This window comes from Erpetoichthys calabaricus, chromosome 4, assembly GCF_900747795.2.
Source record: "Erpetoichthys calabaricus chromosome 4, fErpCal1.3, whole genome shotgun sequence".
Lineage (NCBI taxonomy): Eukaryota > Metazoa > Chordata > Cladistia > Polypteriformes > Polypteridae > Erpetoichthys > Erpetoichthys calabaricus.
In genome coordinates this window covers 50472416-50500050 of record NC_041397.2, presented here as the reverse complement: position 1 = coordinate 50500050, position 27635 = coordinate 50472416, and the positions used below count along the sequence as shown (strand labels likewise).

The window sequence follows — 27635 nt, the reverse complement described above, 5'->3', positions numbered from 1 at the left end:
AAAAATGATTCATGAGGTGCTTGGCAAAGTTGCCCACTGGCAGTATAGGAGTGGGTGGCGTCATGGAAAGTGCTGAATTGTCCTAATTGAATGCTCAGGTTGGTGCAGAAATTAGTCATACACTGTGTTAGTCAATCATAACATCTGATTTAAAATATAAAACATTAAAATTCTTCTCTGGGGAATCTAATTGGAAAAACCTTGCAGTTTCTTTTTTGAGAGTACAATTGAAGCTTATTAAGAGACAAGCCTTTAAAATGTTCATCAGATCAGAGTTAGTCAGGCACAAAAAGTTTCATTTCCACAAAACCTAGACCTTAAAAAAAAATACATACAAAACAGAATTAAAGACAAGACCACTTTCAGATAAGCGTCTCAGAGTAATGTACTCTAAAAATATATTATGAATTTGAAAAATTGGCCCAAACCTCTGAAAGAGTTACAATAAATTAAATTAAAATGTTTTCATTGTACTGTTTCAAGCTGGCCTCTGATGCTGAGAGAACAACATATTCTTGGAAGTATGAGTCCCAAGAGAGTGATGCCTGCGACAAACACGGCTATGGAGTATGAAATATAAACCTTAAAGCACAATTTATGAAGAGCTAAGCTCCTCATTTATCACTTGTGCTCATGTACACACACTTTAAAAGAATTCACGCTTCTGTGTTTTGTCAAACTTAATGTGACATTAAGAAATGTTTTGCTTGAGAAGGTGTTATTCCAAGTATATGGCTAACTTTGTACCCTAAAGCTAACTAACAGATTTGCTAAAAAGCAGGTGTTTGAATTTTGGAAATGGTGAGAACAATGTGTCAGTGTCATTTACTTTCAACTTCAGATTATTCTTGTATTTTATTTTGTACTTTGAATACAGGCCCAGGGTATTAGATACATTAAATAATATAAAACAGTGATACAACAGAAAAAGCAACATTTACAAACATATAAACTATTTAAAATACATATCAATCGTATAAATATAAAGACTGTGTCTGTAACAGCATTAACTCAAAAGTACTAACAATACAGATAAAAAATATTCTGTTTAGATTCAGGAAGATTATGAAAACTGCTGCACAAACTTTGAGCAAAATGTGCTTAACCAAAGATATCAAAAGTGGCCTGGACATGGTCATTGGAGAGTAGAGCAGAACATAAAAAGAGTCTCTAGTTATTCATTGACAAGTTCAGCCAGCGGTAATGAAAGATATGTATCCATATGAGTTAACAGGAAGATTATGCATTAAAAAATATTTGGGCAAACCTGGCCATTCTACACAATAAAACTCTAAAGTCTGTGTGTGTGTCTGGTCCCTAAGAGCAATCTGATTGGACAGTTTGGCTTTAGTCTGATTGGTCGGTTTCACTGCAGTTCCTCAGTCAGAGCGGGCAAGAGGTGTGGACACACACAAGGACACGAAGGTAAGGCATAGGAAGAGCACTGAGAATCGTCTTCAAAGATGGGGAGTATTCCCAAGAATATGAATGATGTTTTCACAGTGCGTAATGGAGGCACTTCTACCATTGATGTTAGTCATAAAGCAGACAGGAGGCAAGTAACGCATCTCAAAATGAGAGAGTTTGGGCCTATACACTGAAGATAAAAATTCTTTGCATTCTGATGCTGTTGCGAAGGTGCTAAAAAAGACAGCAACAGCAACACAGAAGATGGTATTTGAGACCTTTCAATGTATCACGTCATTGCAATGAGGAATATGCAAGGCTTGTATTGCCTATGGAAGAAATGGATGAGCACTACGAATACTTTTGTATGTCAGCATTTAAGTTTGATGATTTGCTTCACTGCATCGAACCATTCATCAAACATTGAAGCATGCACATTACCGTTATACTGCATTATTTTGCAACGGCTGAATCCCCACTTCTTTTCTCAGACATTGTCTGCTTGGCACGGACATATCTGTCCCGAATCTTCTTTCATCTCATCTTGCATGTTTCCACATCCACTTTCAAAGTGCTGGTGATTTGATGCCAGCTGTTCTGACAGGCATATTTATCAATATGGAGATGTTGACAGTTGTGACAGATAGGGGGCGCTCTCGCTCCCTTGAACCCTCTGATCAAACGCCGGACACCAGGTAAAAGTTCAAATATGATATTTATTCGAACAATAAAGTGCACAAAGCACCCTCCTCTCCACAATACTCATATAAATAACCAATAACTAATAAACAAACAATCCTCCACTCTCCCGGACGCGTTGCCACCCTTCCACCCAGCTTAGCTTGACATCTGGGATCTTCCACAGTCCTTTTATAGTCCTTGACCCAGAAGTGTTTCGCTCTCTCTATCCATGTGACTATGAACACTTCCGGGTCAGATAACAACTCTTCTTCTTCATCCCGGAAGTACGTCATTCCTCCTGTCGCTGTGACTAAGACGTACTTCCAGGTTATAGTGCACGTAAGGGTCTCTGGGCCTCCCTGCAGCTTCTTCTGTTGGCCCCCAAGGTATCCAGCACGGCTGTAAGAGAAAACTCCACTGTCCATGATTCCCTGCTGGTAATCGGGGCACCTCTATGCTGCAGGGAGAGCTCCACCTGGCGGTCTGGGGTATTGGCCGGGATGAATGGCCGGCCATATATCACACAGTAAACAAAGATGCTGACATCACGTACCAAAACATGAACATACACGCCACCCAGATTTTTTGCTGGTACAGCAACTTACACACATGTTGTGTTGATTTCTGATGATGTGCTCCAACAATGTGTCAAAATAGTGCTAGGGATGCGTGGTAGCCATCATGTGTGTAATCAAGAGAGAAAACGGCAGGGAAAACAGGTTGGGACACAAAGGATACTGAAGAAAGGTGTAAGACAGTCACTGACGGTACACATAAGGCAAGAGGTATCAAATACTGTATTTTTTCATTTATTCTATAAGCAGTTATTCAACAGGTAACACAGCTCGTAATTAATAAAGAAAAATAATGAATATCCATCCATTTTCCAACCCGCTGAATCCGAACACAGGGTCACGGGGGTCTGCTGGAGCCAATCCCAGCCAACAGAGGGCACAAGGCAGGAACCAATCCCAGGCAGGGTGCCAACCCACCGCAGAAAATAATGAATATAAGTCAGATTAAGTAATTCAGTTTTTGTGAGATAAATATGTTTTTTTACTTTATTCAAATTGAGTTTTTTGGAAGTTCTTGACTTTAATCTTTATTAAAGTACTATTTTATTTTTGGACAAACACTCCCATTACAAGTTCTCATTGCTACAATGAAATGTTTTGCTGTTTTGGACATGGTTCTCTGTGTTCTGATTCAGCAAAAATCAGAAAATAAATTTTAATTCAAGGAGTCAGGAGATGATTCAAAGTCAAAAATACATGTGAGGGTCAGAACTAGAGAGGGAAAAAAAAAGATCTTCTAAACAAGCGAGAAAACATTAAACAAAAATCAGAGGTCCTTAGCTGGAAACATGTAGAAGATCGCACACCAATGTTAATTCGATCCAAATTTGAATAAGGAATAAACTCTTGTGGTGATTTTTTAACTAGTTGCACTGATAACGTCACACATTGCGAATTTCCACAGAATCCTGGGAAATCCCCAAGGCAACAGCAGACACGAAGCTTGTAAAATGGTGGCCTCCACAAGAATCCAACATGGCATTTTATGAAGACTGTAAAAAAATTACAGGTCCTTCAAGAATCAGGATAGCAAGAAATAACTGGCACAATCAAATTTCTTATGGTCAAAAACAGCCCAGTTTAGATGATAGATTTCCAAAAATACTCTATAAAAGGCAGATTAAATAAATAAAATACATCAATCATATTACTCGGATGTTGCACATTATCCTGTGGCATTCAGGATTGCTTACAGTTCTTGAAAAACTTTAAATAAAAACTATCTTCTTAGTTGTCTTTTTTCTTTAACTGTTGCTTATGGGTTTAGACAACAATTCTGGTTTAATGTTCTTGTCATGATAAGAGTTAGTAGGTTCTCACTAGTCCATAGAGTACATGCCTATCTTCTGGCCTTAACATTCCCCCTTGAGGCTTGCCATTATCATTTAATACTGAGCATAGACCTGTATTAAAATTATTGATCCCAAGATTAAGTGTGTTTTCCACGAACTTTGACAGACACAAAAGGAATGGGGAAAATAAGGAGTGGTCTGTAACCAGTTTGGAGACATGACCACCTACTTTCGACCATTGGTTACTGAACTTAATAGAATACAAGAGAAATGCAATCTGGTGCCATCAACAAACCCCAAATACTGTACCTAAGACCACTTGTTTCTCTGGTGGTCAAAGAAAGTCCAGAGGTTTTCTGAATCGGTGTATGCTAATTTTTGAATCACAGCTTCAAACGTATGCCTCTGACAGGTGTAAGGTGGCATTCATTATCACTTTATCGGATGGTAACTTATGATACAAACCACCCTAGCTGTTATTCCCTGGACGTTTTTTGGAAACTTTTTAGTAAACGATTTTAGGCCTACTAGACAGGTCTAAGTTGGTTATTGGAATTTAAACAGGGAACATTGAGTATTAGTGAATACATAGTGGCATTCCAAGCAATAGTCACTGATGTTGGTTGGGAAAAGCACACCCTTATATCAAGGGCCCATTGCCTATGAAAAATCTCAGTGAGATGCATCATCACAGTCATAGACTGTCTTTCCATGGTAATAGAGTGTGATCTTTCTCCTAAAAAAGAATAGCATTTAGTATATTGTGGTGGGTGGCCGGGTCCCATGCCCGGCTGGGATGCCCCTTCTACATATGTTCAGGAGGAGCAACCATGGGCTCCTCAGTACCTCCCCCGGGATGCTTGGTGGCAGCCTCCCACAACGACGATGGTGCCTTAGTTTCCCGCAGGGCTCCATGGGAGATGGAGTTCTCCTCAGCCCTGTTGGAATCTGGGGTGGCCGCTAGGGGGTGTTAAATGGACAACTATACAACCCCACCTGGAAGTGCAATTAGAAACAGGTGATCAAGCACCTGGAGCACTTCCAAGTGGGCTATAAAAAGAGCCAGCAACCACCACTCAAGGGCCAGAGTCGGGTAGAAGGAAGACAAAGCTGTGGAGGAGTGGTGGTGAAAGAGAGAGGAGCGTTTGGACTTTAGTGTTTAGTGCTTGGGACTGTGTTGTGGCTGGGGGGTTCATGGGGAAGATGTGCCCTCCAGCTGAAGAAAAATAAAAGTCCTTTGTGTTTTACACGTGCCTCAGTGTGAGCGTCCTTTATTACAATATACAGTATATTTGTTATTTACATCAGCAGCTATGTAAAATTTGTTTCATAATTGTTAAGTTTGTTTGACTTGTACTGAATGAAAGGGTATTAATATTTCAACAGGAAATATTGCTCATCAACAATTATGTTCAGCACTTACTTATACTGCATAATGAAAGTGTGCCAAATGTCTGATAGAGCATCAAACCAGGCGGTACATGAAGTACACAGCCGGAATGAATTTAATGTAGAGAAGGAGAGCATATGAGACAGAACAATGTGGAGGAATGAAGCTGTGAGTGAAGAGAACATCATTGAAAGGCAGCTCACTGACAAAGTTTACACATACATGGCAGACCCAACAAAATATGCAAATACTAGAACAAACAGACGCTTTTCTTTGCTTGTGTATGTCTTTGCCATCATTATGTACAGTACGTATGTGATTCAATATGTGCACCTTCATTTCAATATAGCTGTACTCAAATCTAAAATGCACTTCATTCACAGCTAAGAAGCACATTTCATTGCTTCTCCCCTAGTCACAAAGACAATCCACTGCATTTTCATACCTTGTTAGGTCTGTCACTCTTCATTCTCAGCTTGCTCCATCTACATTGTGCTACGTTGTGTGCTCTCCTGTCCCCACATGAAATTTATGCTGGCTGTCCACTTTGTATTCAAAGTTGTGTCAAAACATTGCAATGCAATTGCAGGTGAGTTTATATATGTTTTTAACTAATAAAAATAACTGGAGCACCAATCTTTTTTATTACATGTACTGAAAGAATGTGAGTGGTTATAAATGATATTAGAGAATTAGAAGAAGAGACGAGAACAGGCCATTCGGCCCAACAAAGCTCAATGTTCCTATACATTTAATTCTTCTAAAATAACATCATCTAGTTTTGAAAGTCCCTAAAGTCCTACTGTTTACCACACTACTTGATAGCTTATTCCAAGTGTCTATGGTTCTTTGTGTAAAGAGAAAATTCTTAATGTTTGTGCAATATTTACCCTTATCAAGCTTCCAACTGTGCCATGTTCTTGCTGAACTCATTTTTTTGTTTTTATTGTGTAGTCATCTGGAAGAGAGAGGGAGACAGCAATTCATATTGGGTAGCAACATACAATAACCTCAATATAAGCCGCTAGACTGGGTTTTCCAAGGTAAAAAGAATATGCAAATGTGATGAAGTGTGTGCCAGAGGAGACGGACAACGATTCACACCTAGGCACCAATGCTCAATGGCATAACCTGTGACAGTAATGGAAAGAAAAATCATTATTCATGTTTTCTGAATAGAATTTCAGAGATACAACAACATGAGAATTTGCACTGCAGCAATTTAGAACCAATCAATGAAGGACAGAAGTGTCATTTGGTGTCAGCCGTGGAACTTCCAAGTGTTAAAGAGACTTTGGCTATTGGATTTATTTTTCAGCCTAACAGTCCTAAGGGGTTTTTGGTAGAAGTAAAGTACTGAGATCTGCCTCCATGTATTGATTACAAGGATCTAAACTGAATCACTGAGGACAACAACTATCCCTTTGCACTCATTTTTTTTTTTCTGAATCATGTCACAGGTTCCACTATTTTTACAAAACTTGATTTACAGAGTGCTAATAATTTAATGCAGATTTGAGAAGGGAATGAATGGAAACGAACACCACCACAGGACATTATGAATACCAGCTATTGCCAAATGAGTTAGACAATGCACCCACAGCATTTCAGAATTTCATTAATGCCATTTTCTGTGGTATCTTGGGTATTGGTGTGCTGGTTTACATTGATGACATCTTGACCTTTTAGACTGTTTTAATTAAACACTCATCCATTTTATGAAAACACTCTGTATGATCTTGTAGACAGAAATGGTCCTATCAAGGACACAAATAGACTTGGATTGGATATCAGTGTCCCCCATGGCTTCCATGCTGGGATGACATAGAAGAGAATAAATAATTAACACAGTGTGCACATCTTTAAGTCGGGGGAGCAGAGTATCCTCAGAAAAACACACAGAAAGTGCACCATCCACACTTTCAAAACATGTGCTTATATACTGTGCCAATTCATTGTCCAACTTTCCAGTTAAGTAGAGGTCAGAAAAAAGACTTGAAGTACTTGTTCCTGCAGTTAAATTTTAATAAATACAAATCTTTACTGCCATCCATGTCAGATCATGAATAATCAAAATGAAACACTTGTACGGGAGAACTAGCTGGATTGCCTGTCAAAGACATTTTAAAACAGGGGTCTCCAACTCCAGTCCAGGGGCCTCGTGTATAAATGGTGCGTATGCACAGAAATGTTGCGTACAAACGTTTCCACGCTCAAATCGCGATGTATAAAACCTAAACTTGGCGTAAAGCCACGCACATTTCCACGGTACCTCATACCTTGGTGTACGCAATTTCTCCGCTCGGTTTTGCAGACTGGCGGCACCCAGTGTCAAAGCAGTGCTACTGTTCCTGTGTGGTCACCCTTTCTTTCTTAGCTCCACATTCCTGACGCGGCTTTATAAATACACTGAAACTAACTGCATATTGTTTATTAGTGTAATGCATCTGATTGTAATTAACCTGCAGCAATATAATGGTCCAGGGAATAGCCATAGTATTCCAAATACCATAACTGCTTTAGCGTTGTTACTCTCACTGCATCTTCTTCTTCTTTCAGCTGCTCCCATTAAGGGTTGCCACAGCAGATCATCTTTTTCCATATTACTCTCACTGCACCACTCGGAGTATTTATATCACTGTATCTGAGTGGGGAATCACAGCAGCAGCTGATCGGAAAGAGAATTATCGGTATACAGCATGAAGCAGACACTGACTCAGCCACGGCAAAACACTTTAGAGACATTCCAGTACGGATTTCGCGGTTTAGAAAAAGTTTCATCCCAAGAACTCTAAACGCACTCAATCAGTCCATCAAGTGCTCCTTGTAGAACTGTTTACTTATAAGTACAATTACCTCACTGTAAACTTGCACTACAGTTATAATATTGCACAACCTGCGCCACTTTATAAAGCGCGTATTTACACATGATGACGTTATTCATTTTTAAGATGAAATGCAGCAAAATATGTTGATTATATTATATAGATAAAACTTTAACTTCATTTAAATAATCTGTATCCTCTTTAATAAAATCCCTGTGTGCGTCCAGGTGTCCGTGTGTGGGTGTCTTCTGGTGAAGTGCGCATGCGCGGGGCACAGTGCGATGCGAGATATTACTGTCAGAGAAAGTTAGAGGCATTTTACGGAAATACAAACCAGTATTACTGCGAGAGGAAATTAAAGGTACACAATACAGTGACGCATATTACAGCCACATACAAGCCAGTATTACTGTCAGAGGAGATTAAAGGCATATTACCGACGCGCACGCCTGTATTACCGCCAGAGAAAATTAAAGGTATATTACGGACGTACAAGCCAGTGGACGTACAAGACGGCATCCTTCAATAAGGGCGCGCACAAAAAGGCGACCTCAATTGGGCGCAGTGAATAAAGGCGCGTGTAAAGATCTGCACCTTTGTTGCTCTTCACATATTCCAGAGCCATTTGAACTAAATTATCTACAAACGCCTATATTCGCCGCACTCAATTGAGGTCACCCTTTTGAAGCTCGCCTTTTTGTGCGCGCCCTTATTGAATAGAGCCGTAGAAGACAGTATTACTGTCACAGAAAATTAAAGACACACAATACACGGCGGCAGCCCACAAAGAACGGTCAGCTCAGCATGTAAACATCAACAAAAGAAAGGCTGAAAGAAAGAAAAATACGACCAACAAATAGAATGAGGTCAAAGTCCCTTGCCATTTAATATAGACTGTTCCTACTAACGTTTATGCACTACTGTTCTAGCGCCCGTTATTGTAACGGGCTAAATGACTAGTTGTTAATAATTAAACATGTTAGGACATGGTGCTGCAGCGCTAGCTAGTTCATGGATTGTTCCTGCATTGTATTGTATTCTTGCGCTGACGTGACACTGGAAAGATAGACGGATAGAATAATTAAACATGTACTACGAAGATATTTCAATGTTTCTTAAAAATTTTGAAGAATCGGCGTTCTAAGCTAACAAATGGCTTCACGTCTATTACAGAGCTGATTGTGTGGCGATTGGGTATTTGGAGAAAGAAAAGTAAGGACAGGAATTGGAGGTTAGTACGTTTGAAAGAGACAGTACTTCTGTAATAAATTATGTCATTGAAGGTCACGCATGGCACAGCAAGCCTCTTGCGTGAGATATGAACAAGCACTGCGCCACCGTGTTCCCATGTTTAATAACATGCTTTCATTCCTATCATCATGAAAAAGATATCACATATACATCTCAGTATTTTAATTATTCAGAGAGCTGTAATATCACGAATGTAATGGATTATGTGTCCTGTCGGAGAAAGAGAAAGCCCGTTTAAGAAGCACGTAGTGATTCACACACAGAGCACAAAGAAGATCAAATACAGAACAAAGCATTTAACGTGCCACTTTAGTTACAATGGGATTTGAGAAACTAGTAAATTAAACGATTTTAAGATGAAGTTTATGATGTTCTACTTTAATGGCAAAATAAACTACGTGATTAAAGTGGAAATTTCGAGATTAAAGTGACATTTCTTGCTTTTTTCCCACTGTGTGCCTATTTTTTTGTCTGTACCCTAATAAGCTTTCATATGACACTCAGACGGTGGGCTACGACTTGCGTTTTCACAGCGACTTTGATATGTGATTTCTTTTTTATTTCGGGCACTGTGCGACTTTGTGAACTTGAGCTTTCGAGTTTCTCCGACACTCTGTCACTCGATCAACTTTCTTTTGTTGATTATACCACTGTTTAAACCAACAAATAGTACGTTTTTCCTTTGCCTCCACTTGGTATTCGCTGAAATTCTTATATTTTCCCCCATGCTTTTCCCATTGTCTTTTCACAGAAGGCTATTTATATCGATTTGCATATTCAAAGGGGCGTAATTCTGGGAGGAGTTGGGGCGGGACAGAAGGCGCGTGCACGTATGTTACTTTTCACGCTGATCGGGATTTATGTAGTGGAAGAACGTGAAAGTTTGCGTACGTACAGATTCCTGCAACTGGATTTTTCTGTGCGTACGCACATTCCCGCTTTTGTGCTTACACCATGTTATAGTGTGAGTTCTACGCACGGCGTTATACATGAGGCCCCTGGAGAGCTAGGTTTTCATTCTAACACTTTTCTTAATTAGTGAGCAGATTTTGCTGCTAATTAACTCTTTGCCTTAATTTTAATTGATGCACAACTTAAGACTCAGGCCCCTTTATTATTTCTTTTTTCCTTAATTAGCAACCAAACAATATTAAGACACAAAATGAACCAGCACATAAACAACAACCTGCGCCCATCACACACTAACTGAAAATAAAGAAAGGTGAAGGCCTCAGTAATGTTGATCTGCTCAGGTCCACAAAACATTTTGACAGAGCTCTTAAAAAAGAAAATCAACAGTTTTGGAAATGTCTGCCATGGCAGAATGAGCACCATGGAATTTAATTACCAACAAGAATTGGCCCCAACTTAATTGGTCATCTGTTGGCTCACTTCAGATCAAGGAAAAAAGAATCAATTCAGCAGTCAGAGTCTCAAGAAAACTCAATTAAAATAAAGGGAAATAGTTAATTAGCAGCAGAAACTGGTCACTAATTAAGAAAAGAGTTAGAGTGAAAACTTGCAGCCAAGGTAGCGCTGCAGGACTGGTGTTGGAGACCCCTGTTTTAAAATATGTGATATCTCTAACCCTATATGTACCATCAGCATTCCTTCCACGCCTTTCATCGTTATCTAGCCTGACAGTTCCCCTCTTGATCAAGTTCCTGTAAAGCCTCCTTCTCTGACTTTGTCATTTTGAGGAACTTTTCTCACCTCAAGTCTGCTAGTCTGCTGTCCTGGGTTAGTTTCCTGCCTTGTGCCCTGTGTTGGCTGGGATTGGCTCAGGCAGACCCCCGTGACCCTGTAGTCAGGATATAGCGGGTTGGATAATGGATGGATGGAAATCTGCTAGTGATGGTAGACCAATAGTAGACAGGCCCCCGTTTTCCGCTACAACATCATTTGGATTCTTGTGAATACTTCTCCTCTTTGAAGGAGACTCAGGTTGCGCCTCATTGGCAAGTTATTTGCTCAGAGTACAATGTCTGTCAGTAGGTTATTCAGTTTGATGTTGTTAATACGTTCCATCTAATTTTCACAATCTTTGCATACTTAAACTATTGCATCACCATCCCTACCGCTAAACAACCAAAGTGAAACTGAGCAATCAGACCAAAGAAAAACTGACCAATCAGATTGCTCGGAGGGACTGGCTACACATGCGCGCGCACACATACATGCACACATGCATGCGCGTGACAAGAAATAAATAACACGGAGTGCGCGCATAAATAATTACATTTATCACAAAAAAAAATTTTGTGGCGATTCCTTATACATTTATTTAATTATTTCTTCATTTATTTATTTCGATGGTCTGGCATACAACATAAAATAAGCCATGAAATGAGACCTGTCGCTTTCACTTGTCAAAGTTTAAAGGGTGGGCTCCAGCAAGTCCTCTTGTTTGATTGGTAGATCGTCCGCAATGGAAGTTTGGGCTTTGCTTGACTGGGTAAGCGTGTCGCTCATGCGCATGCTCAAAACTGTGACTGTATGTGTGTAAGAAAAAGTCCAAAATTATTATGCAGATCTGCGACTTTATTCTAAGAAACTGTGAATGCGTTTCCAAGAGTCTGCATCTGAAGAGTCTGCTTTAATCGTGGCCCTTGATTGTCAAAAAGTTTATGTACAATCTACAGGCGATTCATCAATCAAGAAACGAGACTCGTTAGAAGCCGCCCTCTCGCCTTTGACGAGCGAACACGACGGGTTTCATTCATTTCGGGGCTGTTGCATGTTGCGTGCGCGACACTAAAATACATAAACTAAGAAATAAGGAGCAAAAATGTATTTAGTGACACATTTAATTATACTATATATACTCACAATTCGTGTTATTATTTATTTGTTGCCAAATGCTATAGTATTTGCGTATTTAATTTTATCTGAAGTAGTCCTCTGTACACTTTAGGATGGCAATCCGTTGGATTTTTCTGCAACTGATTCAGTCTCACAATCCGGCGATAACGAGCAACTCCAACTCTCCGTCTCGAATGTCTGACGCTTCAACATAACCGTTCAAACAAGGAATTAAAATAAAAAGTTACACGGGACAGTGCACCTATTCCAGGGTTCATGAAGTGTGCTTAATGTCTGTGAGCTGAACACTTGAAATCGATACGAAGCGTGAGAGTAGTGCTGACAGGTTTACCCTTCGATGATCACTTACTAGTGATCAAGTCAGAGGTTTTCCTTCTTTCTTTTTAATTTTTCTTTCCTTTCAGTCGTTCTCGTGACCATAATGTGTGTGTGTATTTATTTATCGATTTAGTTTTTTTTTAATTTAAAGAACTTCTGTAAAAAGCCACATTTTCGCCATGGAAACAAATCAAGTTCTATCCACTAAAATCCATGCAGATAGAAATAAGGACGGCGCAGCGTATTGCTTCGAGTAGCAGGACGTCTCGTGCAGCTCTCTGGTGTAAACCTAGGGGGACACGTATTATGTGGGTGGTTTGGGGGGGGGGGGTTGTTCGCGGCAGCTTCGTGAACAACACAATAACTAACTCCTGTGCTGAGCAACTTTACAGTTTGTAGCCCAAAAGTGCACGTGACGTATTTCCTTCTTCTTCTGTAGCTATTCCCATTTTTATATGGGAGTTCCTATTTTTTCCATCCCTCCGTAACCGACCAAGCGCTCAAGGCAGCAAGAACCAAAGCGCAAGTCCATGACAGCTCACGCTCGGCATATGCTCAGATACCTACAAGTTATAATAATATATGCGCATAAAAATAAACAAGCAAATATTACGGCAGGGTAGGGTATAACGGGAAACAAGTGTTGTTCTGATGCTGCATAGTGAAATTATACAGGGCAGTGCATTATTAAGATAAATGCCGCTATATAAAGCAGCGTTTTGAACTCTCGTCACAGTCCTGCGTATCATTCGTCATGAACAACCAGGATGTTTGCTGAGCGCTGGATCGACAGTGGTTAACTTTTATTTACTGAATCTAAAAATCACAAGGACGAGGTGCATGGATGTAAAACTGTACCAAAGTTTAAGAGGGTTCCTTCCTGCTCCTCACACGCAGGCAGATCGGCACAGTTTTACTCGTTTCCACACAGTGCAGCCTAATTACTGTTACTTATTTTAAACCCAAGTTAAAAGAAAAGCCCATTGCTTGCCTCATTGAGACATGCCATCATATCCTTAAAATTTCACAAGAGGCACCTGTGAACGAAGAAGCAACAAAAAGCTTGATGACACGCTTTATAAAAAGCATCCCCAAGGAGGAGACGAAACACCTAACGCGACCATTTAATTATAGCGTACAAAACCCACGCGGTGCACTTGTGTGGGTTTTTTGTGGTGGTTAAAAAAATAATAATAATCTGTTGCCATTGGAGTATGTGGAATACGGCGAAAGCAGATTGCTCCAAAAACATTCGAACACCTCAGTAAATCATAGCTGCTCATCACGAGGGGCCTTGGCTCGAAATAAAACCGATGACCTTCTCCGAAGCTCTTGACTGTGCTCCACTACTATTGGAGGAAATAAGAAGACAGCTGTGTCCAGCGGAGAAACACTGCTAACTGGACCGGGGCAGAAAGAAAGAAACCGCTCCGCAAGGGGAGCCAATCGGATTGTGGATTTCAGCTCCTTTTGTACATACTGTATATACAGACAGATATATTCATTCATTCAAGACTACAGCGTTTTAACAAGTTTTCTCAGGGACTATGGAAATGGAAGCACTGGGAAATTCCAAACCAAAGGATGACAGAACGCCAAACAAGACGCTGAAAATACTGCTTGCGGTTTTTATATGTGCCACTCTGCTGCTTGGCATTCTACTTCTTTTCGGTAAGTTTCAAAGTCCTGATGAGTTACCGATGGCACTAGAAACTCACGCGCAGCTCTCACCGCCATGCGAAGTCATGCGCTCCCTCCGAACTTTCCCTGATTTTTGATTATTAATAATCGCGTTAACATTTTCTGCTGTGTTGTGTATTGCTGTTGTGTTCTATTAATAATTCGTTTTGCATTTATTTCTCTATTTTAAACGCTGTAAACATAATGGTATTTTGAATACGATCTGTGAATGGAAATGAAAGAAAGAAAGAAAGAAAGAAAGAAAGAAAGAAAGAAAGAAAGAAAGAAAGAAAGAAAGAAAGAAAGAAAGAAAGAGCAAACTTAACGTGGAATAAATTACTCGACATTTCCACTGCGAATTGAAAAACGCCTAGGAAATAAACATTTCTAATGTCTGCATTGCTATTGTTTATATGATATTAAGGACTGTATCTGTACGTCTAAGCTTCTGTTAACATTATTATGAAGAATGGATCTCGTTACTGTTAAGCGGCCAGTTTAAGTTTAGTCCTTTCAGCTTATGGCGCTTTTAAACACTTTTTTTTTTTGGTAGGCTTGATTGTTTTACATTCCATAAGCATACCATTTAAGATCTGCTCCGTGCAATTTTAAGCTATAAAATCATTTTTATTTAGTGGACCAGCAATGTAGTGTCAAATCTGTCAGATTTGCGGAGTTAATCAAAACTTCTCAGATAACAGTGAGTGGTATATCTTATGCTGGCTGGGATACTGGGTTAAACTCGGGGGTCCCCCCAAGTAGTGTACTAAGCGAGTTCAGAAACTCAGTTAAAGGACTCAACACGGCAAGCGTTGCGCAGGTGTAACTGTGAACCGAAACGTGAAAGGTAACGTCTGGCTGATTTACTGTTGTCAGTCCAGACCTTTCCTTTTCGATCGTTTTATTCTACGAGTATATCTATACGTTTACTTTTTTTCTTCATTTTTTCATTTACCTTTCCATTCCATTTAATCCATTTCAGGGTGGCCAGACAGGCAGAAACCAAACTTGGAGAGACGCCTGTGCATCACAGCGCACACTGACGCGCCCACTCACACTCATGCAGAAGGGAATGCTTTAGCGGCGACAGTTAACTGAGCCTGCGCCTATTTCTTAAGGCACTGCTTCAATAATAATAATAATAATAAAGATTATACTAATAATACAACCCCATTTCCAGAAAAGTTAGTGTATTTTCCAAAATGCAATAAAAACAAAAATCTGTGAAAAGTGAATTCACGTGAACCTTTACTTAACTGACAAAAGTAGAGGAAAGCCAAGCAAAATGACACCTTTTATTGGCTAACTAAAAAGATTACAATATTCAAGCTTTTGAGGCAACTCAGGCCCCTTCTTCAGGCAAGATGTAATACAGAACTGGAGTTCCCTGTGTTTATATACACACTCTAGGACAAGAAACAACATTGGTAAATCTTTAAATGAGAAAATTTAAATGTAAAAAATTAATAGATTTATTCAGGCTAGGGTTAATTTAACAAGAGAGAGAAGAGAAAAACCAAGCAAAATGACACCTTTTATTGGCTAACTAAAAAGATTACAATATGCAAACTTTCGAGGCAACTCAGGCCCCTTCTTCAGGCAAGATGTAATACAGAGAGAGAAGAACAATGTATGGTCAAGATCTTTGGATAAGATAACTGTCCAACAAAGTCTTTTGAAGTTTGTAATGAATTTTTCAAAACAATGTGGATCTGCAGGTTGTCTGTCATTCTGAGAGATGTAAACAATCCTCATATCTGGCCATAAAACTCTTGTCTTTATTCAAGCCATGTTGTAATGTATTAAATTTTAGCATGAGTTTAACTTCCCATTCTTTTCTCTCTTGCTGTGTTTTGAAGTTGCCCATAAGCTCTGTGACTTTAAAGTCCTTCTCACAGTGTCCATGGCTGTTGAAGTGGGCTGCCAGAGGAACGTCTGTGTTGCCATGTTTAATGTGGAACCTGTGTAAGTTCATTTTCTGGCGGAGTGTTTGTCCAGTTTCTCCCACATAGAGTGCACTGTCAGGACATTTCATGCAGAGAATTAGGTAGACTACATTAGATGATCTGCAGGAAAATGATCCCTTGATGTGATGTTCAAGTCGGCAGTGTGGTATAACTATACGGTCTGTATCATAGACGTGGGCACATGTTTTGCATCTTTTCTGTAGGCAGGGAGATGTGCCATTTTCTGTTGGTTCACTTAGGGGGCTTCGGACAATTAGTTGCTGAAGGTTTGGTGGTTGTCTGTATGCCAGGAGGGGAGGTTCAGGAAATACATTTTTCAGTGTTTGGTCATTGTTTAATATTGGCTGAAGTTCTTTTATAATTTTTTGAAAGTGTTTCAAGATGTGGGTTGTAGGTGACAACAAAACATGTGCCCACATTTATAATACAGACCGTATAGTTATACCACACTGCCGACTTGAACATCACATAAAGGGAACATTTTCCTGCAGATCATCTAATGTAGTCTACCTAATTCTCTGCATGAAATGTCCTGACACTGCACTCTATGTGGGAGAAACTGGACAAACACTCCGCCAGAGAATGAATTTACGCAGGTTCCACATTAAACATGGCAACACAGATGTTCCTGTAGCGGCCCACTTCAACAGCCATGGACACTGTGAGAAGGACTTTAAAGTCACAGTGCTTATGGGCAACTTCAAAACACAGCAAGAGAGAAAAGAATGGGAAGTTAAACTTGTTAAAATTTAATACATTACAACATGGCTTGAATAAAGACAAGAGTTTTATGGCCAGATATGAGGATTGTTTACATCTCTCAGAATGACAGACAACCTGCAGATCCACATTGTTTTGAAAAACTCATTACAAACTTCAAAAGAATTTGTTGGACAGTTATCTTATCCAAAGATCTTGACAATACATTGTTCTTCTCTCTCTTGATTACATCTTGCCTGAAGAAGGGGCCTGAGTTGCCTCGAAAGCTTGCATATTGTAATCTTTTTAGTTAGCCAATAAAAGGTGTCATTTTACTTGCTTTTTCTCTACATTCATAATGGCTAACACAGTACAACACCCTAGTACTACTGACAAAAGTACAAAGAAAAGACTTTCAATAGTTTTACTGACCAACTTATTTGTATTTTGTAAATATGCACAAATTTGGAATTTGATGGCTGCAACACACTCAACAAAAGTTGGGACAGAGGTATGTTTACCATTGTTTTACATCCCCTTTCCTCTTAATAACACTTTTTAATCATTTTGGAAATAAGGATACTAATTGTAGTCCATCCATCCATCCATTTTCCAACCCGCTGAATCCGAACACAGGGTCACGGGGGGTCTGCTGGAGCCAATCCCAGCCAACACAGGGCACAAGACAGGAACCAATACCGGGCAGGGTGCCAACCCACCGCAGGACACACACAAACACACCCACACACCAAGCACACACTAGGGCCAAATTAGAATCGGCAATCCACCGAACCTGCATGTCTTTGGACTGTGGGAGGAAACCTGAGCATCCGGAGGAAACCCACGCAGACACGGGGAGAACATACAAACTCCACGCAGGGAGGACCCGGGAAGCGAACACAGGTCTCCTAACTGCGAGGCAGCAGCACTACCACTGCGCCACCCACTAATTGTAGTAGTTTTGCAATTGAAAATGTTGTCCATTCATGCTTGATGTAAGACTTCAGCTGCTCAACAGTCTGTGGTCGCTGTTGTCTGATTCTCCTCTTCATGATGTGCCACACATTTTCAATAGGAGACACTGATCTGGACCAGCAGCCACCCTCAAGCACACACACTCTGTGTCTATGAAGCCACGCTGTTGTAGCCCATGCAGAATGTGGTGGTCCGGCAGTGTCCTGCTGAAATAAGCATGGAAGTCCTGAGAAGATACATTGCCTTGATGGCAACATATGTCTCTCTAAAATCCTAATATACGCCTCAGACTCAATGGCACCTTCACATAAAAGCAACTCACCCCCATACCTTCAGAAATACTGACTTTTGCACCTTTTGCTGATAATAATCTGGATGGTCATTTTCATCTTTGGCACAGAGAACTTGACTCCTGTTTATTCCGAAAACTAACTGAAATGTGGTCTCATGTGACCACAGCACTCAGTTCCACAATGTTTCGGTCCATGTGAGATAAGCTTGGGCGTAGAGAACTCGCCGGCACTTTTGAATAGAGCTGATGTATGGCTTCCTCCTTGTATTATACAGTTTCAGTTTTCATTTCTGTATGCAGTGATGGATTGTGTTAAGCGACAATGGTCTTTCGAAGTACTCCTGAGCCCAGGTGGCCATATTTCTCACATCCGCATGATAGTTTCTCGAAGATCACAAGCATGCAACAGTGCTTTCCAACCTTTCCCTTTATGGACTAAGATATCTTTGAATTCTCTAAATCTTTTCTCAATATTATGTATACTGTGGATGTCATTCAGTCATTATCCAACTCGCTATATCCTAACACAGGGTCACGGGGGTCTGCTGGAGCAAATCCCAGCACATGGCAGGAACAAATCCTGTGCAGGGCGCCAGCCCATCACAGGGCGCACTCACACACACACACAGCACACACTAGGGACAATTTAGGATCGCCAATCCACCTAACCTGCATGTCTTTGGACTGTGGGAGGAAACCTGAGCATCCGGAGGAAACCCACGCAGACACGGGGAGAACATGCAAACTCCACGCAGGGAGGACCCGGGAAGCGAACCCAGGTGTCCTAACTGCGAGGCAGCAGCGCTACCACTGCGCCACCGTGCTGCCCACTGTAGATGTGAAAAGACCTAAATTCTCTGCCATCTTGCATTGAGAAATGTTCCTTTTGAACTAACAATTCTCGCATGAATTCTGGCACAAAGGCGTGAGCCACAACCCATACTTACTTGCAAAGACTGCACCTTTGACGGATGCTACTTTAATACCCACTCATGATACCCCACCTTCCAATTTGCCTGCTTAATGTTCTGTGCGCTTTTCAATCCTACTTTAAATCTGTCCCAGCCTTACTTGAGTGCATTGCAGCCACCACATTCTAAATTTGTGTGTGTTTACAAAATGCAATTAAGTTGGTCCATAAAATTATTGAAAATATATTTTTTGTACTTTTTTCATTTAATTAAAGCTTCACATAAATTAACATATCACAGATTTTTGTTTGAACTTTTCTAGAGATGGGGTTTGTAATAATAATAATAATAATAAATCAACAGGAACATCAAGAGACTTTGAATAATTCACTCAGAAAGGGCCTGGACTGACTTGGAGCTATGAGGCAGCAGTAGGGGTCTTCTCGTTGTAAATCCTGGTCAGGGTTGCCCACCTCCAAGATAAGTCTTCATTAATGAAATACTTTTTGGTATGTTTGAATACACCCATTGGGAAGTAGTTTAATAGCACTGATCCACTGTGATTTAGTTCATTTAATATCAACATTCACTGATTGAACTCTAATCAGTGTATCATGCCGTGGCAGTCCTGTGTATGTAATGGGATTAAGACATCTATGGTCAAAAGAAAGCATCAGGGAGAGGCAAACGAGCACAAGGAGATAACAACCATGCCATAATGTGCTTAAGCTAAACCAAACAGGGCACCAGGTACCACGGGGACTGATGGGTTAACTCAGCCACCTCACAGACCCACCGGCTCCTGGGTTCTTTGTTATTCAGTTTGCATGTTCCTTCTGTGTCCGAAATAAATTTCCCTGGTTTTCCTTCCACGTTCCAAGCGCAAGCTCGACAAGTATATCATCTGTCATTCTGGAGTGAGGGGGTCCTGCGGCAGATTAGTGGCTCCTCCAGCGCCATTCACTGTTTTCTTGATGTTGTGCTTTGAGATTGAAGCTGTTGCAGTTCACAATGCCATATTGAGAAAATTCATGAATGGGTCATTACATATTATATATCTGGTTTATGAGCACCATGATGGCGACGAGTCATACCACTTGAACGCCTATTTAACTCTGTGATCACTTAGTGTTTACTGAAGTTTTCACTCACAGTTTAAAGAAAGGAAGTTTAGTTAGCTGAAGACCCCACAATGGCTTGATGTGAGCGTGCTGGCCTCTCCATGCACTGGCATGCCACCCTGTGTTGGTTATACATTTGTAGAGATGAACGTCTGCTTTGCATGTTTTTCCTTAGGTAACACTGATTTTCATAGTGAGGGACCCAGAATTTCCTGGAATTGTTAAGAAAGACAATTATTATAAAACTTTTGGTCACCTTCAAAATATTCTCCTTCAGATCCAGTCCACTTGTTCCAGATGTTTCTCCCATTCCTGTTAACATTTCCTGTGCTCATCTTTTGTTATCATGTCAAGAGCCTCTGTGTTTTTTTCTGGATTTTTTTTCACAGTAGTAAATCATCTTCCCTTCAGGCTCAATTTTAATTTCGGAAACAAAAGTCACAGGTGGTGAAATCTGGCGAATGCAGGGGTTTGAAAAGCAACAACCACTTCAGTTTTGGTCAAAAATGCCTTGACAGCATGTGTGCAGGTGCATTGGCATGGTGGAAAAATCCAGATTTGGGTCCGACCCTTCCCTAGATATATTTTTCCTGAATCTTCCACATATACGCCTCAGCAGTTCAATGTAACGTTGCTAATTAACAGTCTGTCCACGGGGAACATTAGGGACTCTTTATGAGCAAGTCCACCCATGTCGAAAAAACGTGATTATCATTGTCTATTGAAAATCTGCCATGGTGGCTTGGAGAAAAAAAAATCACCCAAGTCACATGCACGATTGTAGCATAAACCCTTCAGATATGCATTCAGTCTACTCAGCTTGACGCCACTCAGTGGACTGATAGACTGTTGGCACACAATACTTGATGGCATATTCGTTAACTACACCCCACTCCTGTGCTGTTGACTGATCCCAGGAATTATTGGGTTCCCCCTCATATAAGTAAATCAAGATTGTATTGTGTTTATCAATAAGCAGAAAATGACCATATTGTGTGTATGTGTGTGTGTGTGTGTGGGTATGTGCGTGCATGACTGTGCCCTGTGGATGGATTTCCCTTTGAGTGTTGGTTCCTGCTAGGCCAATAATTGCCTTACCATGCAATCCAGAAGTGGGTTATGTGGGTTCAGAATTGGACAGGAGGATCTAGTGCCACGTTCCATTTACCTTGGAAGTTGGATGTCAGAGCTGGGAATGACATCACACCTGAGTTTACTACGTCCCAGTAAAACATTTGGAAAAGCAATATGGACGCGTCCAGGAAAACCTTTGTTATACTTGCTCCATTGGAATAAACAGCACTTGATAGCAATGTATTATGTGATATTTTGGGTATCCAAACACCATAGCAACATGTTCATAGACAGAAGTTGGACAGTACTGTGTGAACAACTGATTTAATGAGACACAAATACACAGAAGAGCTAATAAAGAGTACAATACACAGCTCTCACTAACATCTGGGCTGTATGTTGCCATTTTGGATCGATGTTATGATCTGAAGTTGGAGAAACTTGGATTTGACAGATCAGCCCAGAGTTTCTAAATTTGAAATCTGACTTTAGGAATTGTTCCAGTTGAAAATTCTAACTAGGAACTTGAAAATTCCAACTTCCCACTTCAAATGGAATGCAGCATAAGTCAGGGGTCTCTAACTCCGCTCCTAAGGCGCTAGTGTTTCATTCTCAGATTTTGCTGCTTATGAACTCCTTTTCCTTTCATTTTAATTGACTTTGCTTTTTAAAGATTCGGTCCTCTGAATTGTTTCATTTTTTCCTTAAATGACACCCAAACAGAAATGAGATGTGAAGTGAGCCAACAGATGACCATCTAAGTTGGGGCCTCAAACTTCAACCAATTTCAGTAAAACCAGTTTCTTAATTCGAGGTCAATTCTTGCTGTTAATTAAACTTATTATTTCATTCCTTGGCTTGTTGGTGCTCTCATTCCGACACATTTCCAAATTTGTTGATTTTCTTTTTTCTTAACAGCACCGTACAAATATTTTGTAGACCAAAGTAGGCTCATATTTCTCAAATCTTCTCCTTTCTTCTCTTTCAAATATCGTTTGATGGACACGGGTTGCTGGTTATGTGTTGGGTCGTTTTGTAACTCATTATTGTTTGCCTGATAATTAAGGAAAAAAGAAACAATTAAGGGGTCAGAGTCTTAAATAACAAGTCAATTAAAATTAATGCAAAAGAATTAGTTTGCAGCAAATGCTGGACACCAATTAAGAAATGGTTTAGAATGAAAACCTGCAACTACAGTAGTGTTCCAGGACAGGAGCTGGAGACCCCGATCTAAACTGTTATGTGTTCTGCACTGCCCACTAAATGTAGTGAGATAATTCCGCTGATATACAGTACATGCCTGTACTGAAATGACCCTTAGGATTTGAATGTACTCCATTAGCTCTACATAGGATGGCTACATGTTTTCATTGCAAGTGGGGCTTTTGTTTGCCAGATAAGATTGTGAGTTAATAGTAGCAGTCTCCAGTGAGTTTATGGTCCCAACAATTTTTTGCGATAAGATAATACAATTGGAATGTTAATGAAATATACTAATAGTGGATTGTGATTTTATTTAGACTCAAGGATACATCTAAATTTAGGCTGGGAAACACATAATTACTGTACCTCCCACCGATGAAAATAACATTTTTCAAACTCATTTAGTTCAGTTCATTGTTGTGGGAAGGCAGAGCTGATCTTGGCAGCACTGAATGCAAGTCAGGAAAAAAAAACATAGAGGGTACTTGTCCGTCGCAGGGTCTACACACACACTGAACTGGTTTGGAACTGACAATCACCATACCATGCATGTCTGCGAGGATGTAGAAAGAAAACTGGAGCACCCCGAGGAAAAGCCCCTGTGGATACAGGGAAAATATTCAAACTTCCCATGGACAACAGAAAGGTACCATGAGGCTGGATCTGTGAACCAGCAGCGCTAAACAAAACACCACTGAGTTGCCTTGTGACGCATTCAATCCAAGCAATGAAATAGTCAGTCCGTTTATTATAAGAAGTCACTACGAGTTATGTTCACTATGTTTGGGCAAAATATTTAAAGTGTTGCCTACTATAAAATATTCAAAGTACCTCATTATAAGTGTGCTTCAGTTTTCAAAAACTGTCAGTGCTGGCTGTCGAAACTTCACAACACAAGCTGTGCTCGGTATTCTAGATCCGCACAGATGGGCATATTATGTCCTGCAGAGGGAATGATCTTTGTTTTCATTTGTAATAAGAGACCGATGTGCGTGGTGTATTTTGACAAGTGGTTGGTGCTCTCCAGGGCAGTGTGTTTTCCCAACCCATGTTGGAGCTTTTAGTTGACTTTCAGGGACTGAATCACATTATCACTGTGTAGGTTGCTTATATTTACACAAAACATTGGATGGATTGCAATTTAATATTTGATTTTAATGTGTTCCTATTGTTATTTTTCTTAACTGAAGTGTGTATTTATAATATTCTCTCAGTTCATTTTTGTTCTAGATAATAGACACAACACAGAGCCTTTGATTATGCTGATAACATATTAAAGAGGACTAGTACTTTTTATTTTAAAAGTAGGACCAACTTTTACTTGAATATATACATTTGTTCCATCGCATTGTGCAATCACCAAACATTTTAAGCAATACCTAAGGTTAGCTCGATCTTTTGGGGATATATGTTGAACATTCCCACTCAGCACACATAAATTGTCCAATTCATGAGATAAAATCTTATACTTTTAAGTGTAACCTTCTTGCTCACCTACAAATATTTCAAAATAATGCATTACTCAGTGTCTGAAGTGGACAAACTTAAGTGCCACTACCCTTGGTACAAGCAGGGGTGTATTCAATATGCATTAAGCAGGGTGATGCACTTAAAAACACTACCAGTACGTAACTGCAAAAAACTGAGAAGTGCTGACCCAGTACAAGCAAATACCTGATCATAGCTATAACTTCACACTGAACATTACAACAATTGGGATGACGAGAACAGGCCTTTCAGCCCAAGCTTGCCAATCCCATTCTCCTAATTTCTACAAAATAATATCAAGTCACCTTTCAAAGTCTTTAAAGCCCTACTCTAAACTATACTACCTGGTAATTTATTCCATGCGTCTATAGTTCTTTATGTGAAGAAAGAACTTCTAACATTTGTGACAAATCTGCACTTTACAGGTTTCCAACCTGGTCCCTGTGTTCTTGTTGAAGAATTTACAGTATTTCAAAGTAACACCTTTGATCCACTGTGCTATTTGCTTTCATAATTTCAAACACTTCAGTCATGTCCTTCTTAATCTCTGTGTTCTTTAACTGTAAAGCTTCAACTCTTTCAGTCTTTCCCATAGTTATTTCCTCTCTCTGTTCTCTGGACTTTTTCTAGTGCTGCTCTGTCTTTTTAGTAATATGAAAACCAAGCTTCACACGGTACTCCAGGTGAGGCCTCGCTAGTGCATTATACAACTTAAACATAACCTCCTTTGTCTTGTACTCTACATATGTGGTCGTTGGAAGGAACTGCAGGTCCACAAGTTGAATCGATGGGGTGCCAACCCAGTCGTTCCCGCTTAATTGAAACAAAAATCAAATAAAAATGTGTGCCTGATGTTGCCATACTAATGAAAGATCAGGGTTCTTGTGTGAGAAACCATTGTTGGCTGCTAATGCGTCTCAAAGTCACGGTGGGAAGGAGCTCCGCCCTGTGGTGTGTTCTCTTGACGAGCACCACCTCCTTCTGGGAGAGTCAGTTGCCCTCATTGGGAACAAAAGAAGACAAGGTTAGCATCAGCTCCCCCTCTTGAGCCCAGGTGGAAGTACATATGTTAGCAGAGCCCAGAGGATGATCAACTGACATCCAATTAGCTTTCTTATCTCTTCTGTACACTGCCTAGATGTTAATACCGGTAGTCCTTCTCATAAGGTGAACGTTCAAGTTTCAAACCTTCCATTGTGTATTCAGAACTTACATTTCTACTTACAGTATTTGTAATACTTTCATTATTATATTGTAATTTGCCCACAATACAAAACTGTAATAAGAATTGCAAATTTAATTTTACTGTTAATATGCCAAAAATTCACTACTTGCACACTACTTGTAGGTACTGTCCTGAAATGTAAAATACAAATAAAAGGCACAAGAGGAAAACAAATTTAACCCAAAGTAAAGCTAATAGCACAATAATGTAAAAAAATGAATGTGTATTAAAAAAGACTATTTAAACATACATTAAATAAATCTTAATCAATGTGTGTAAAACAAGAGGCAAAGAACTGCAAAAATAGAACCCCGAAACTTCCCTTTGTGTGTACTGACATGTGGACTCATATTTATATTTGACACATCCAGCATTCAAACTATGTATAAAAAGCACAACTGTTAAAGGAATTCAGCATTTCTTAATTGAAAATGTTCCTTTAATCTTCAACATGTCTCAATGAGTCGTTCTGGTGGTTTTACTTGACGTTTTGATCTTCTGGTTAATTGTGTTTGCAGTTGAGATGTTCTTTCCTGATTTATACTTGTTTTCTCGTTAATATTTGTTTCGCTGGTGTTAGTGTTCTGATTAGAGGTTATTGGTCCTTTTGATGTCTCAACAGTTTCTTCTTAGAACAGCTCCTATTACGCAATTTTGTCACATACTGGTCTATTGTTTCTCCGCTTTTCTGGAAATATGTAAAAAACTTGTGCCGCTCAAACGTCACATTGCGCTTTGGGTTGCAATACGTTTCGAATTTTTCAACTATTTTGTTCTATTTCATATTGTCTCCATCTTCTTCAAACTGAAAATTGTTATACACCTCTAGCGCCTCTTCGCCAATTACATGTAGAAGCATAGACGCTTTCATTTTTTCACTTTTCCTATCTGCTTCAATCGCAGAAAGATACAACTCGAATCTCTGTTTAAATCTTTTCCAATTTTCAGCTACATTTCCCTTTAACTGGAGATTTGGTGGGGGCTGTAATCCTTCCATATTTTTTTTTCCCTTTTGCTAGAACGTCTTAGCACTTTCTGACCACGTTTTCGGGTTACTCACAGAAACGAGACTCGTTGAAAAGCTGAACCTCTTCTTCACATTCCTCTTCCAATCCGCCACTTCTGACACCATGTAATGATCTTGTTAGGTTCGTAGTTTAATCAATACACAGGATTGAAAGATATAATAACTTTTTAATAGACAGACTTTAGAGACATTTACTGTACATGTTACTACTCATTCTTTAGTTCACACCCATTCTCCTACTTGCATCGGCATTCACAGGCATTACTAATCATTCTGTAAGTATCCCTTAATAGACCTTACTAATCAACTATCATTACAAAATCCAACGTGGTTTGTGCCCTTCAGAATGAAAACAGTTTGCATTTACTTTTTTAATAAAAGGCGGGCTTTTAAGCCTGAGAAATCACCCCGTAAATGCACACGTTTAATTGCACATGTGTTAATATGTATGCTTACACAGTATTAGTGTGAATTGGGATTAATAAAGTATCTATCTATCTATCTATCTATCTATCTATCTATCTATCTATCTATCTATCTATCTATCTATCTATCTATCTATCTATCTATCTATCTATCTATCTATCTATCTATCTATCTATCTATCTATTAAACCCACCAAGACATGGAATGGTTTAAATAAAGGCACTGCGCCACCTTCTTCCAGATCGGCCCCAAGGCGTTTCACGTGATTACGTAGGAGGCGTGATGACGCGATACGCGACTCCGCCCCCGTCCATTACAGTATATGGACAAAAAAGAGGTTCCAGTTATGACCGTTACGCTTTGAATTTCGAAATGAAACCTGCCTAACTTTTGTAAGTAAGCTGTAAGGAATGAGCCTGCCAAATTTTAGCCTTCCACCTACACGGGAAGTTGGAGAATTAGTGATGAGTGAGTCAGTCAGTCAGTCAGTCAGTCAGTGAGGGCTTTGCCTTTTATTAGTATAGATTTATCTTTATCTGCATTGTTAACTTGCCTTTATGCATATTTTAGCATGTCTTCACCTTTGACATAAAATTCTAACGTTCAAGCATGTTCCAGGTGACCTACTCAATGTGTACTCTCATGTTCAGCACTCTGTTTCAAGCATCTGAACAGTCTTTTAAGACCATGAAGGCAATTCTGATAATAAGGAAGTCGTTGAGTTAACATGGGAGTGGTTTAGATTACATCTTGAGAGACCAGAAGGTCAATCCACTGCCATCTAGTGGCTCTCACGTTTACTGCAGTCTTGTATCAAAGTACAGCGTGGCTCAAGGAAATGGGACATTTTCAATTGACGTTCAATTCACGAATAAACACATTGCAAAATACATTTAATGATGAAATGTCTTGTACAGGATATGCAATTAATGATGGTAATCAATATTCATTTTATGTTTTGAAGAAAACATCATGAAGGTGTTGT

General features: G+C 39.8%; 2 protein-coding genes across 2 annotated transcripts in view; both read left to right on the top strand.

Moving 5' to 3' along the window:
* Window positions 1-27635, top strand: part of sms (spermine synthase) — an 844074-nt gene that overhangs the window by 174057 nt on the left and 642382 nt on the right. The window lies entirely within an intron of this gene.
* Window positions 13480-27635, top strand: part of phex (phosphate regulating endopeptidase homolog, X-linked) — a 239778-nt gene continuing 225622 nt past the window's right edge. Inside the window, exon 1 of the mRNA XM_028799436.2 lies at window positions 13480-14233. Within this exon, the coding sequence (XP_028655269.1) occupies window positions 14110-14233 (124 nt within the window). The 5' untranslated portion in view covers window positions 13480-14109. The remainder of the gene's footprint in view (window positions 14234-27635) is intronic.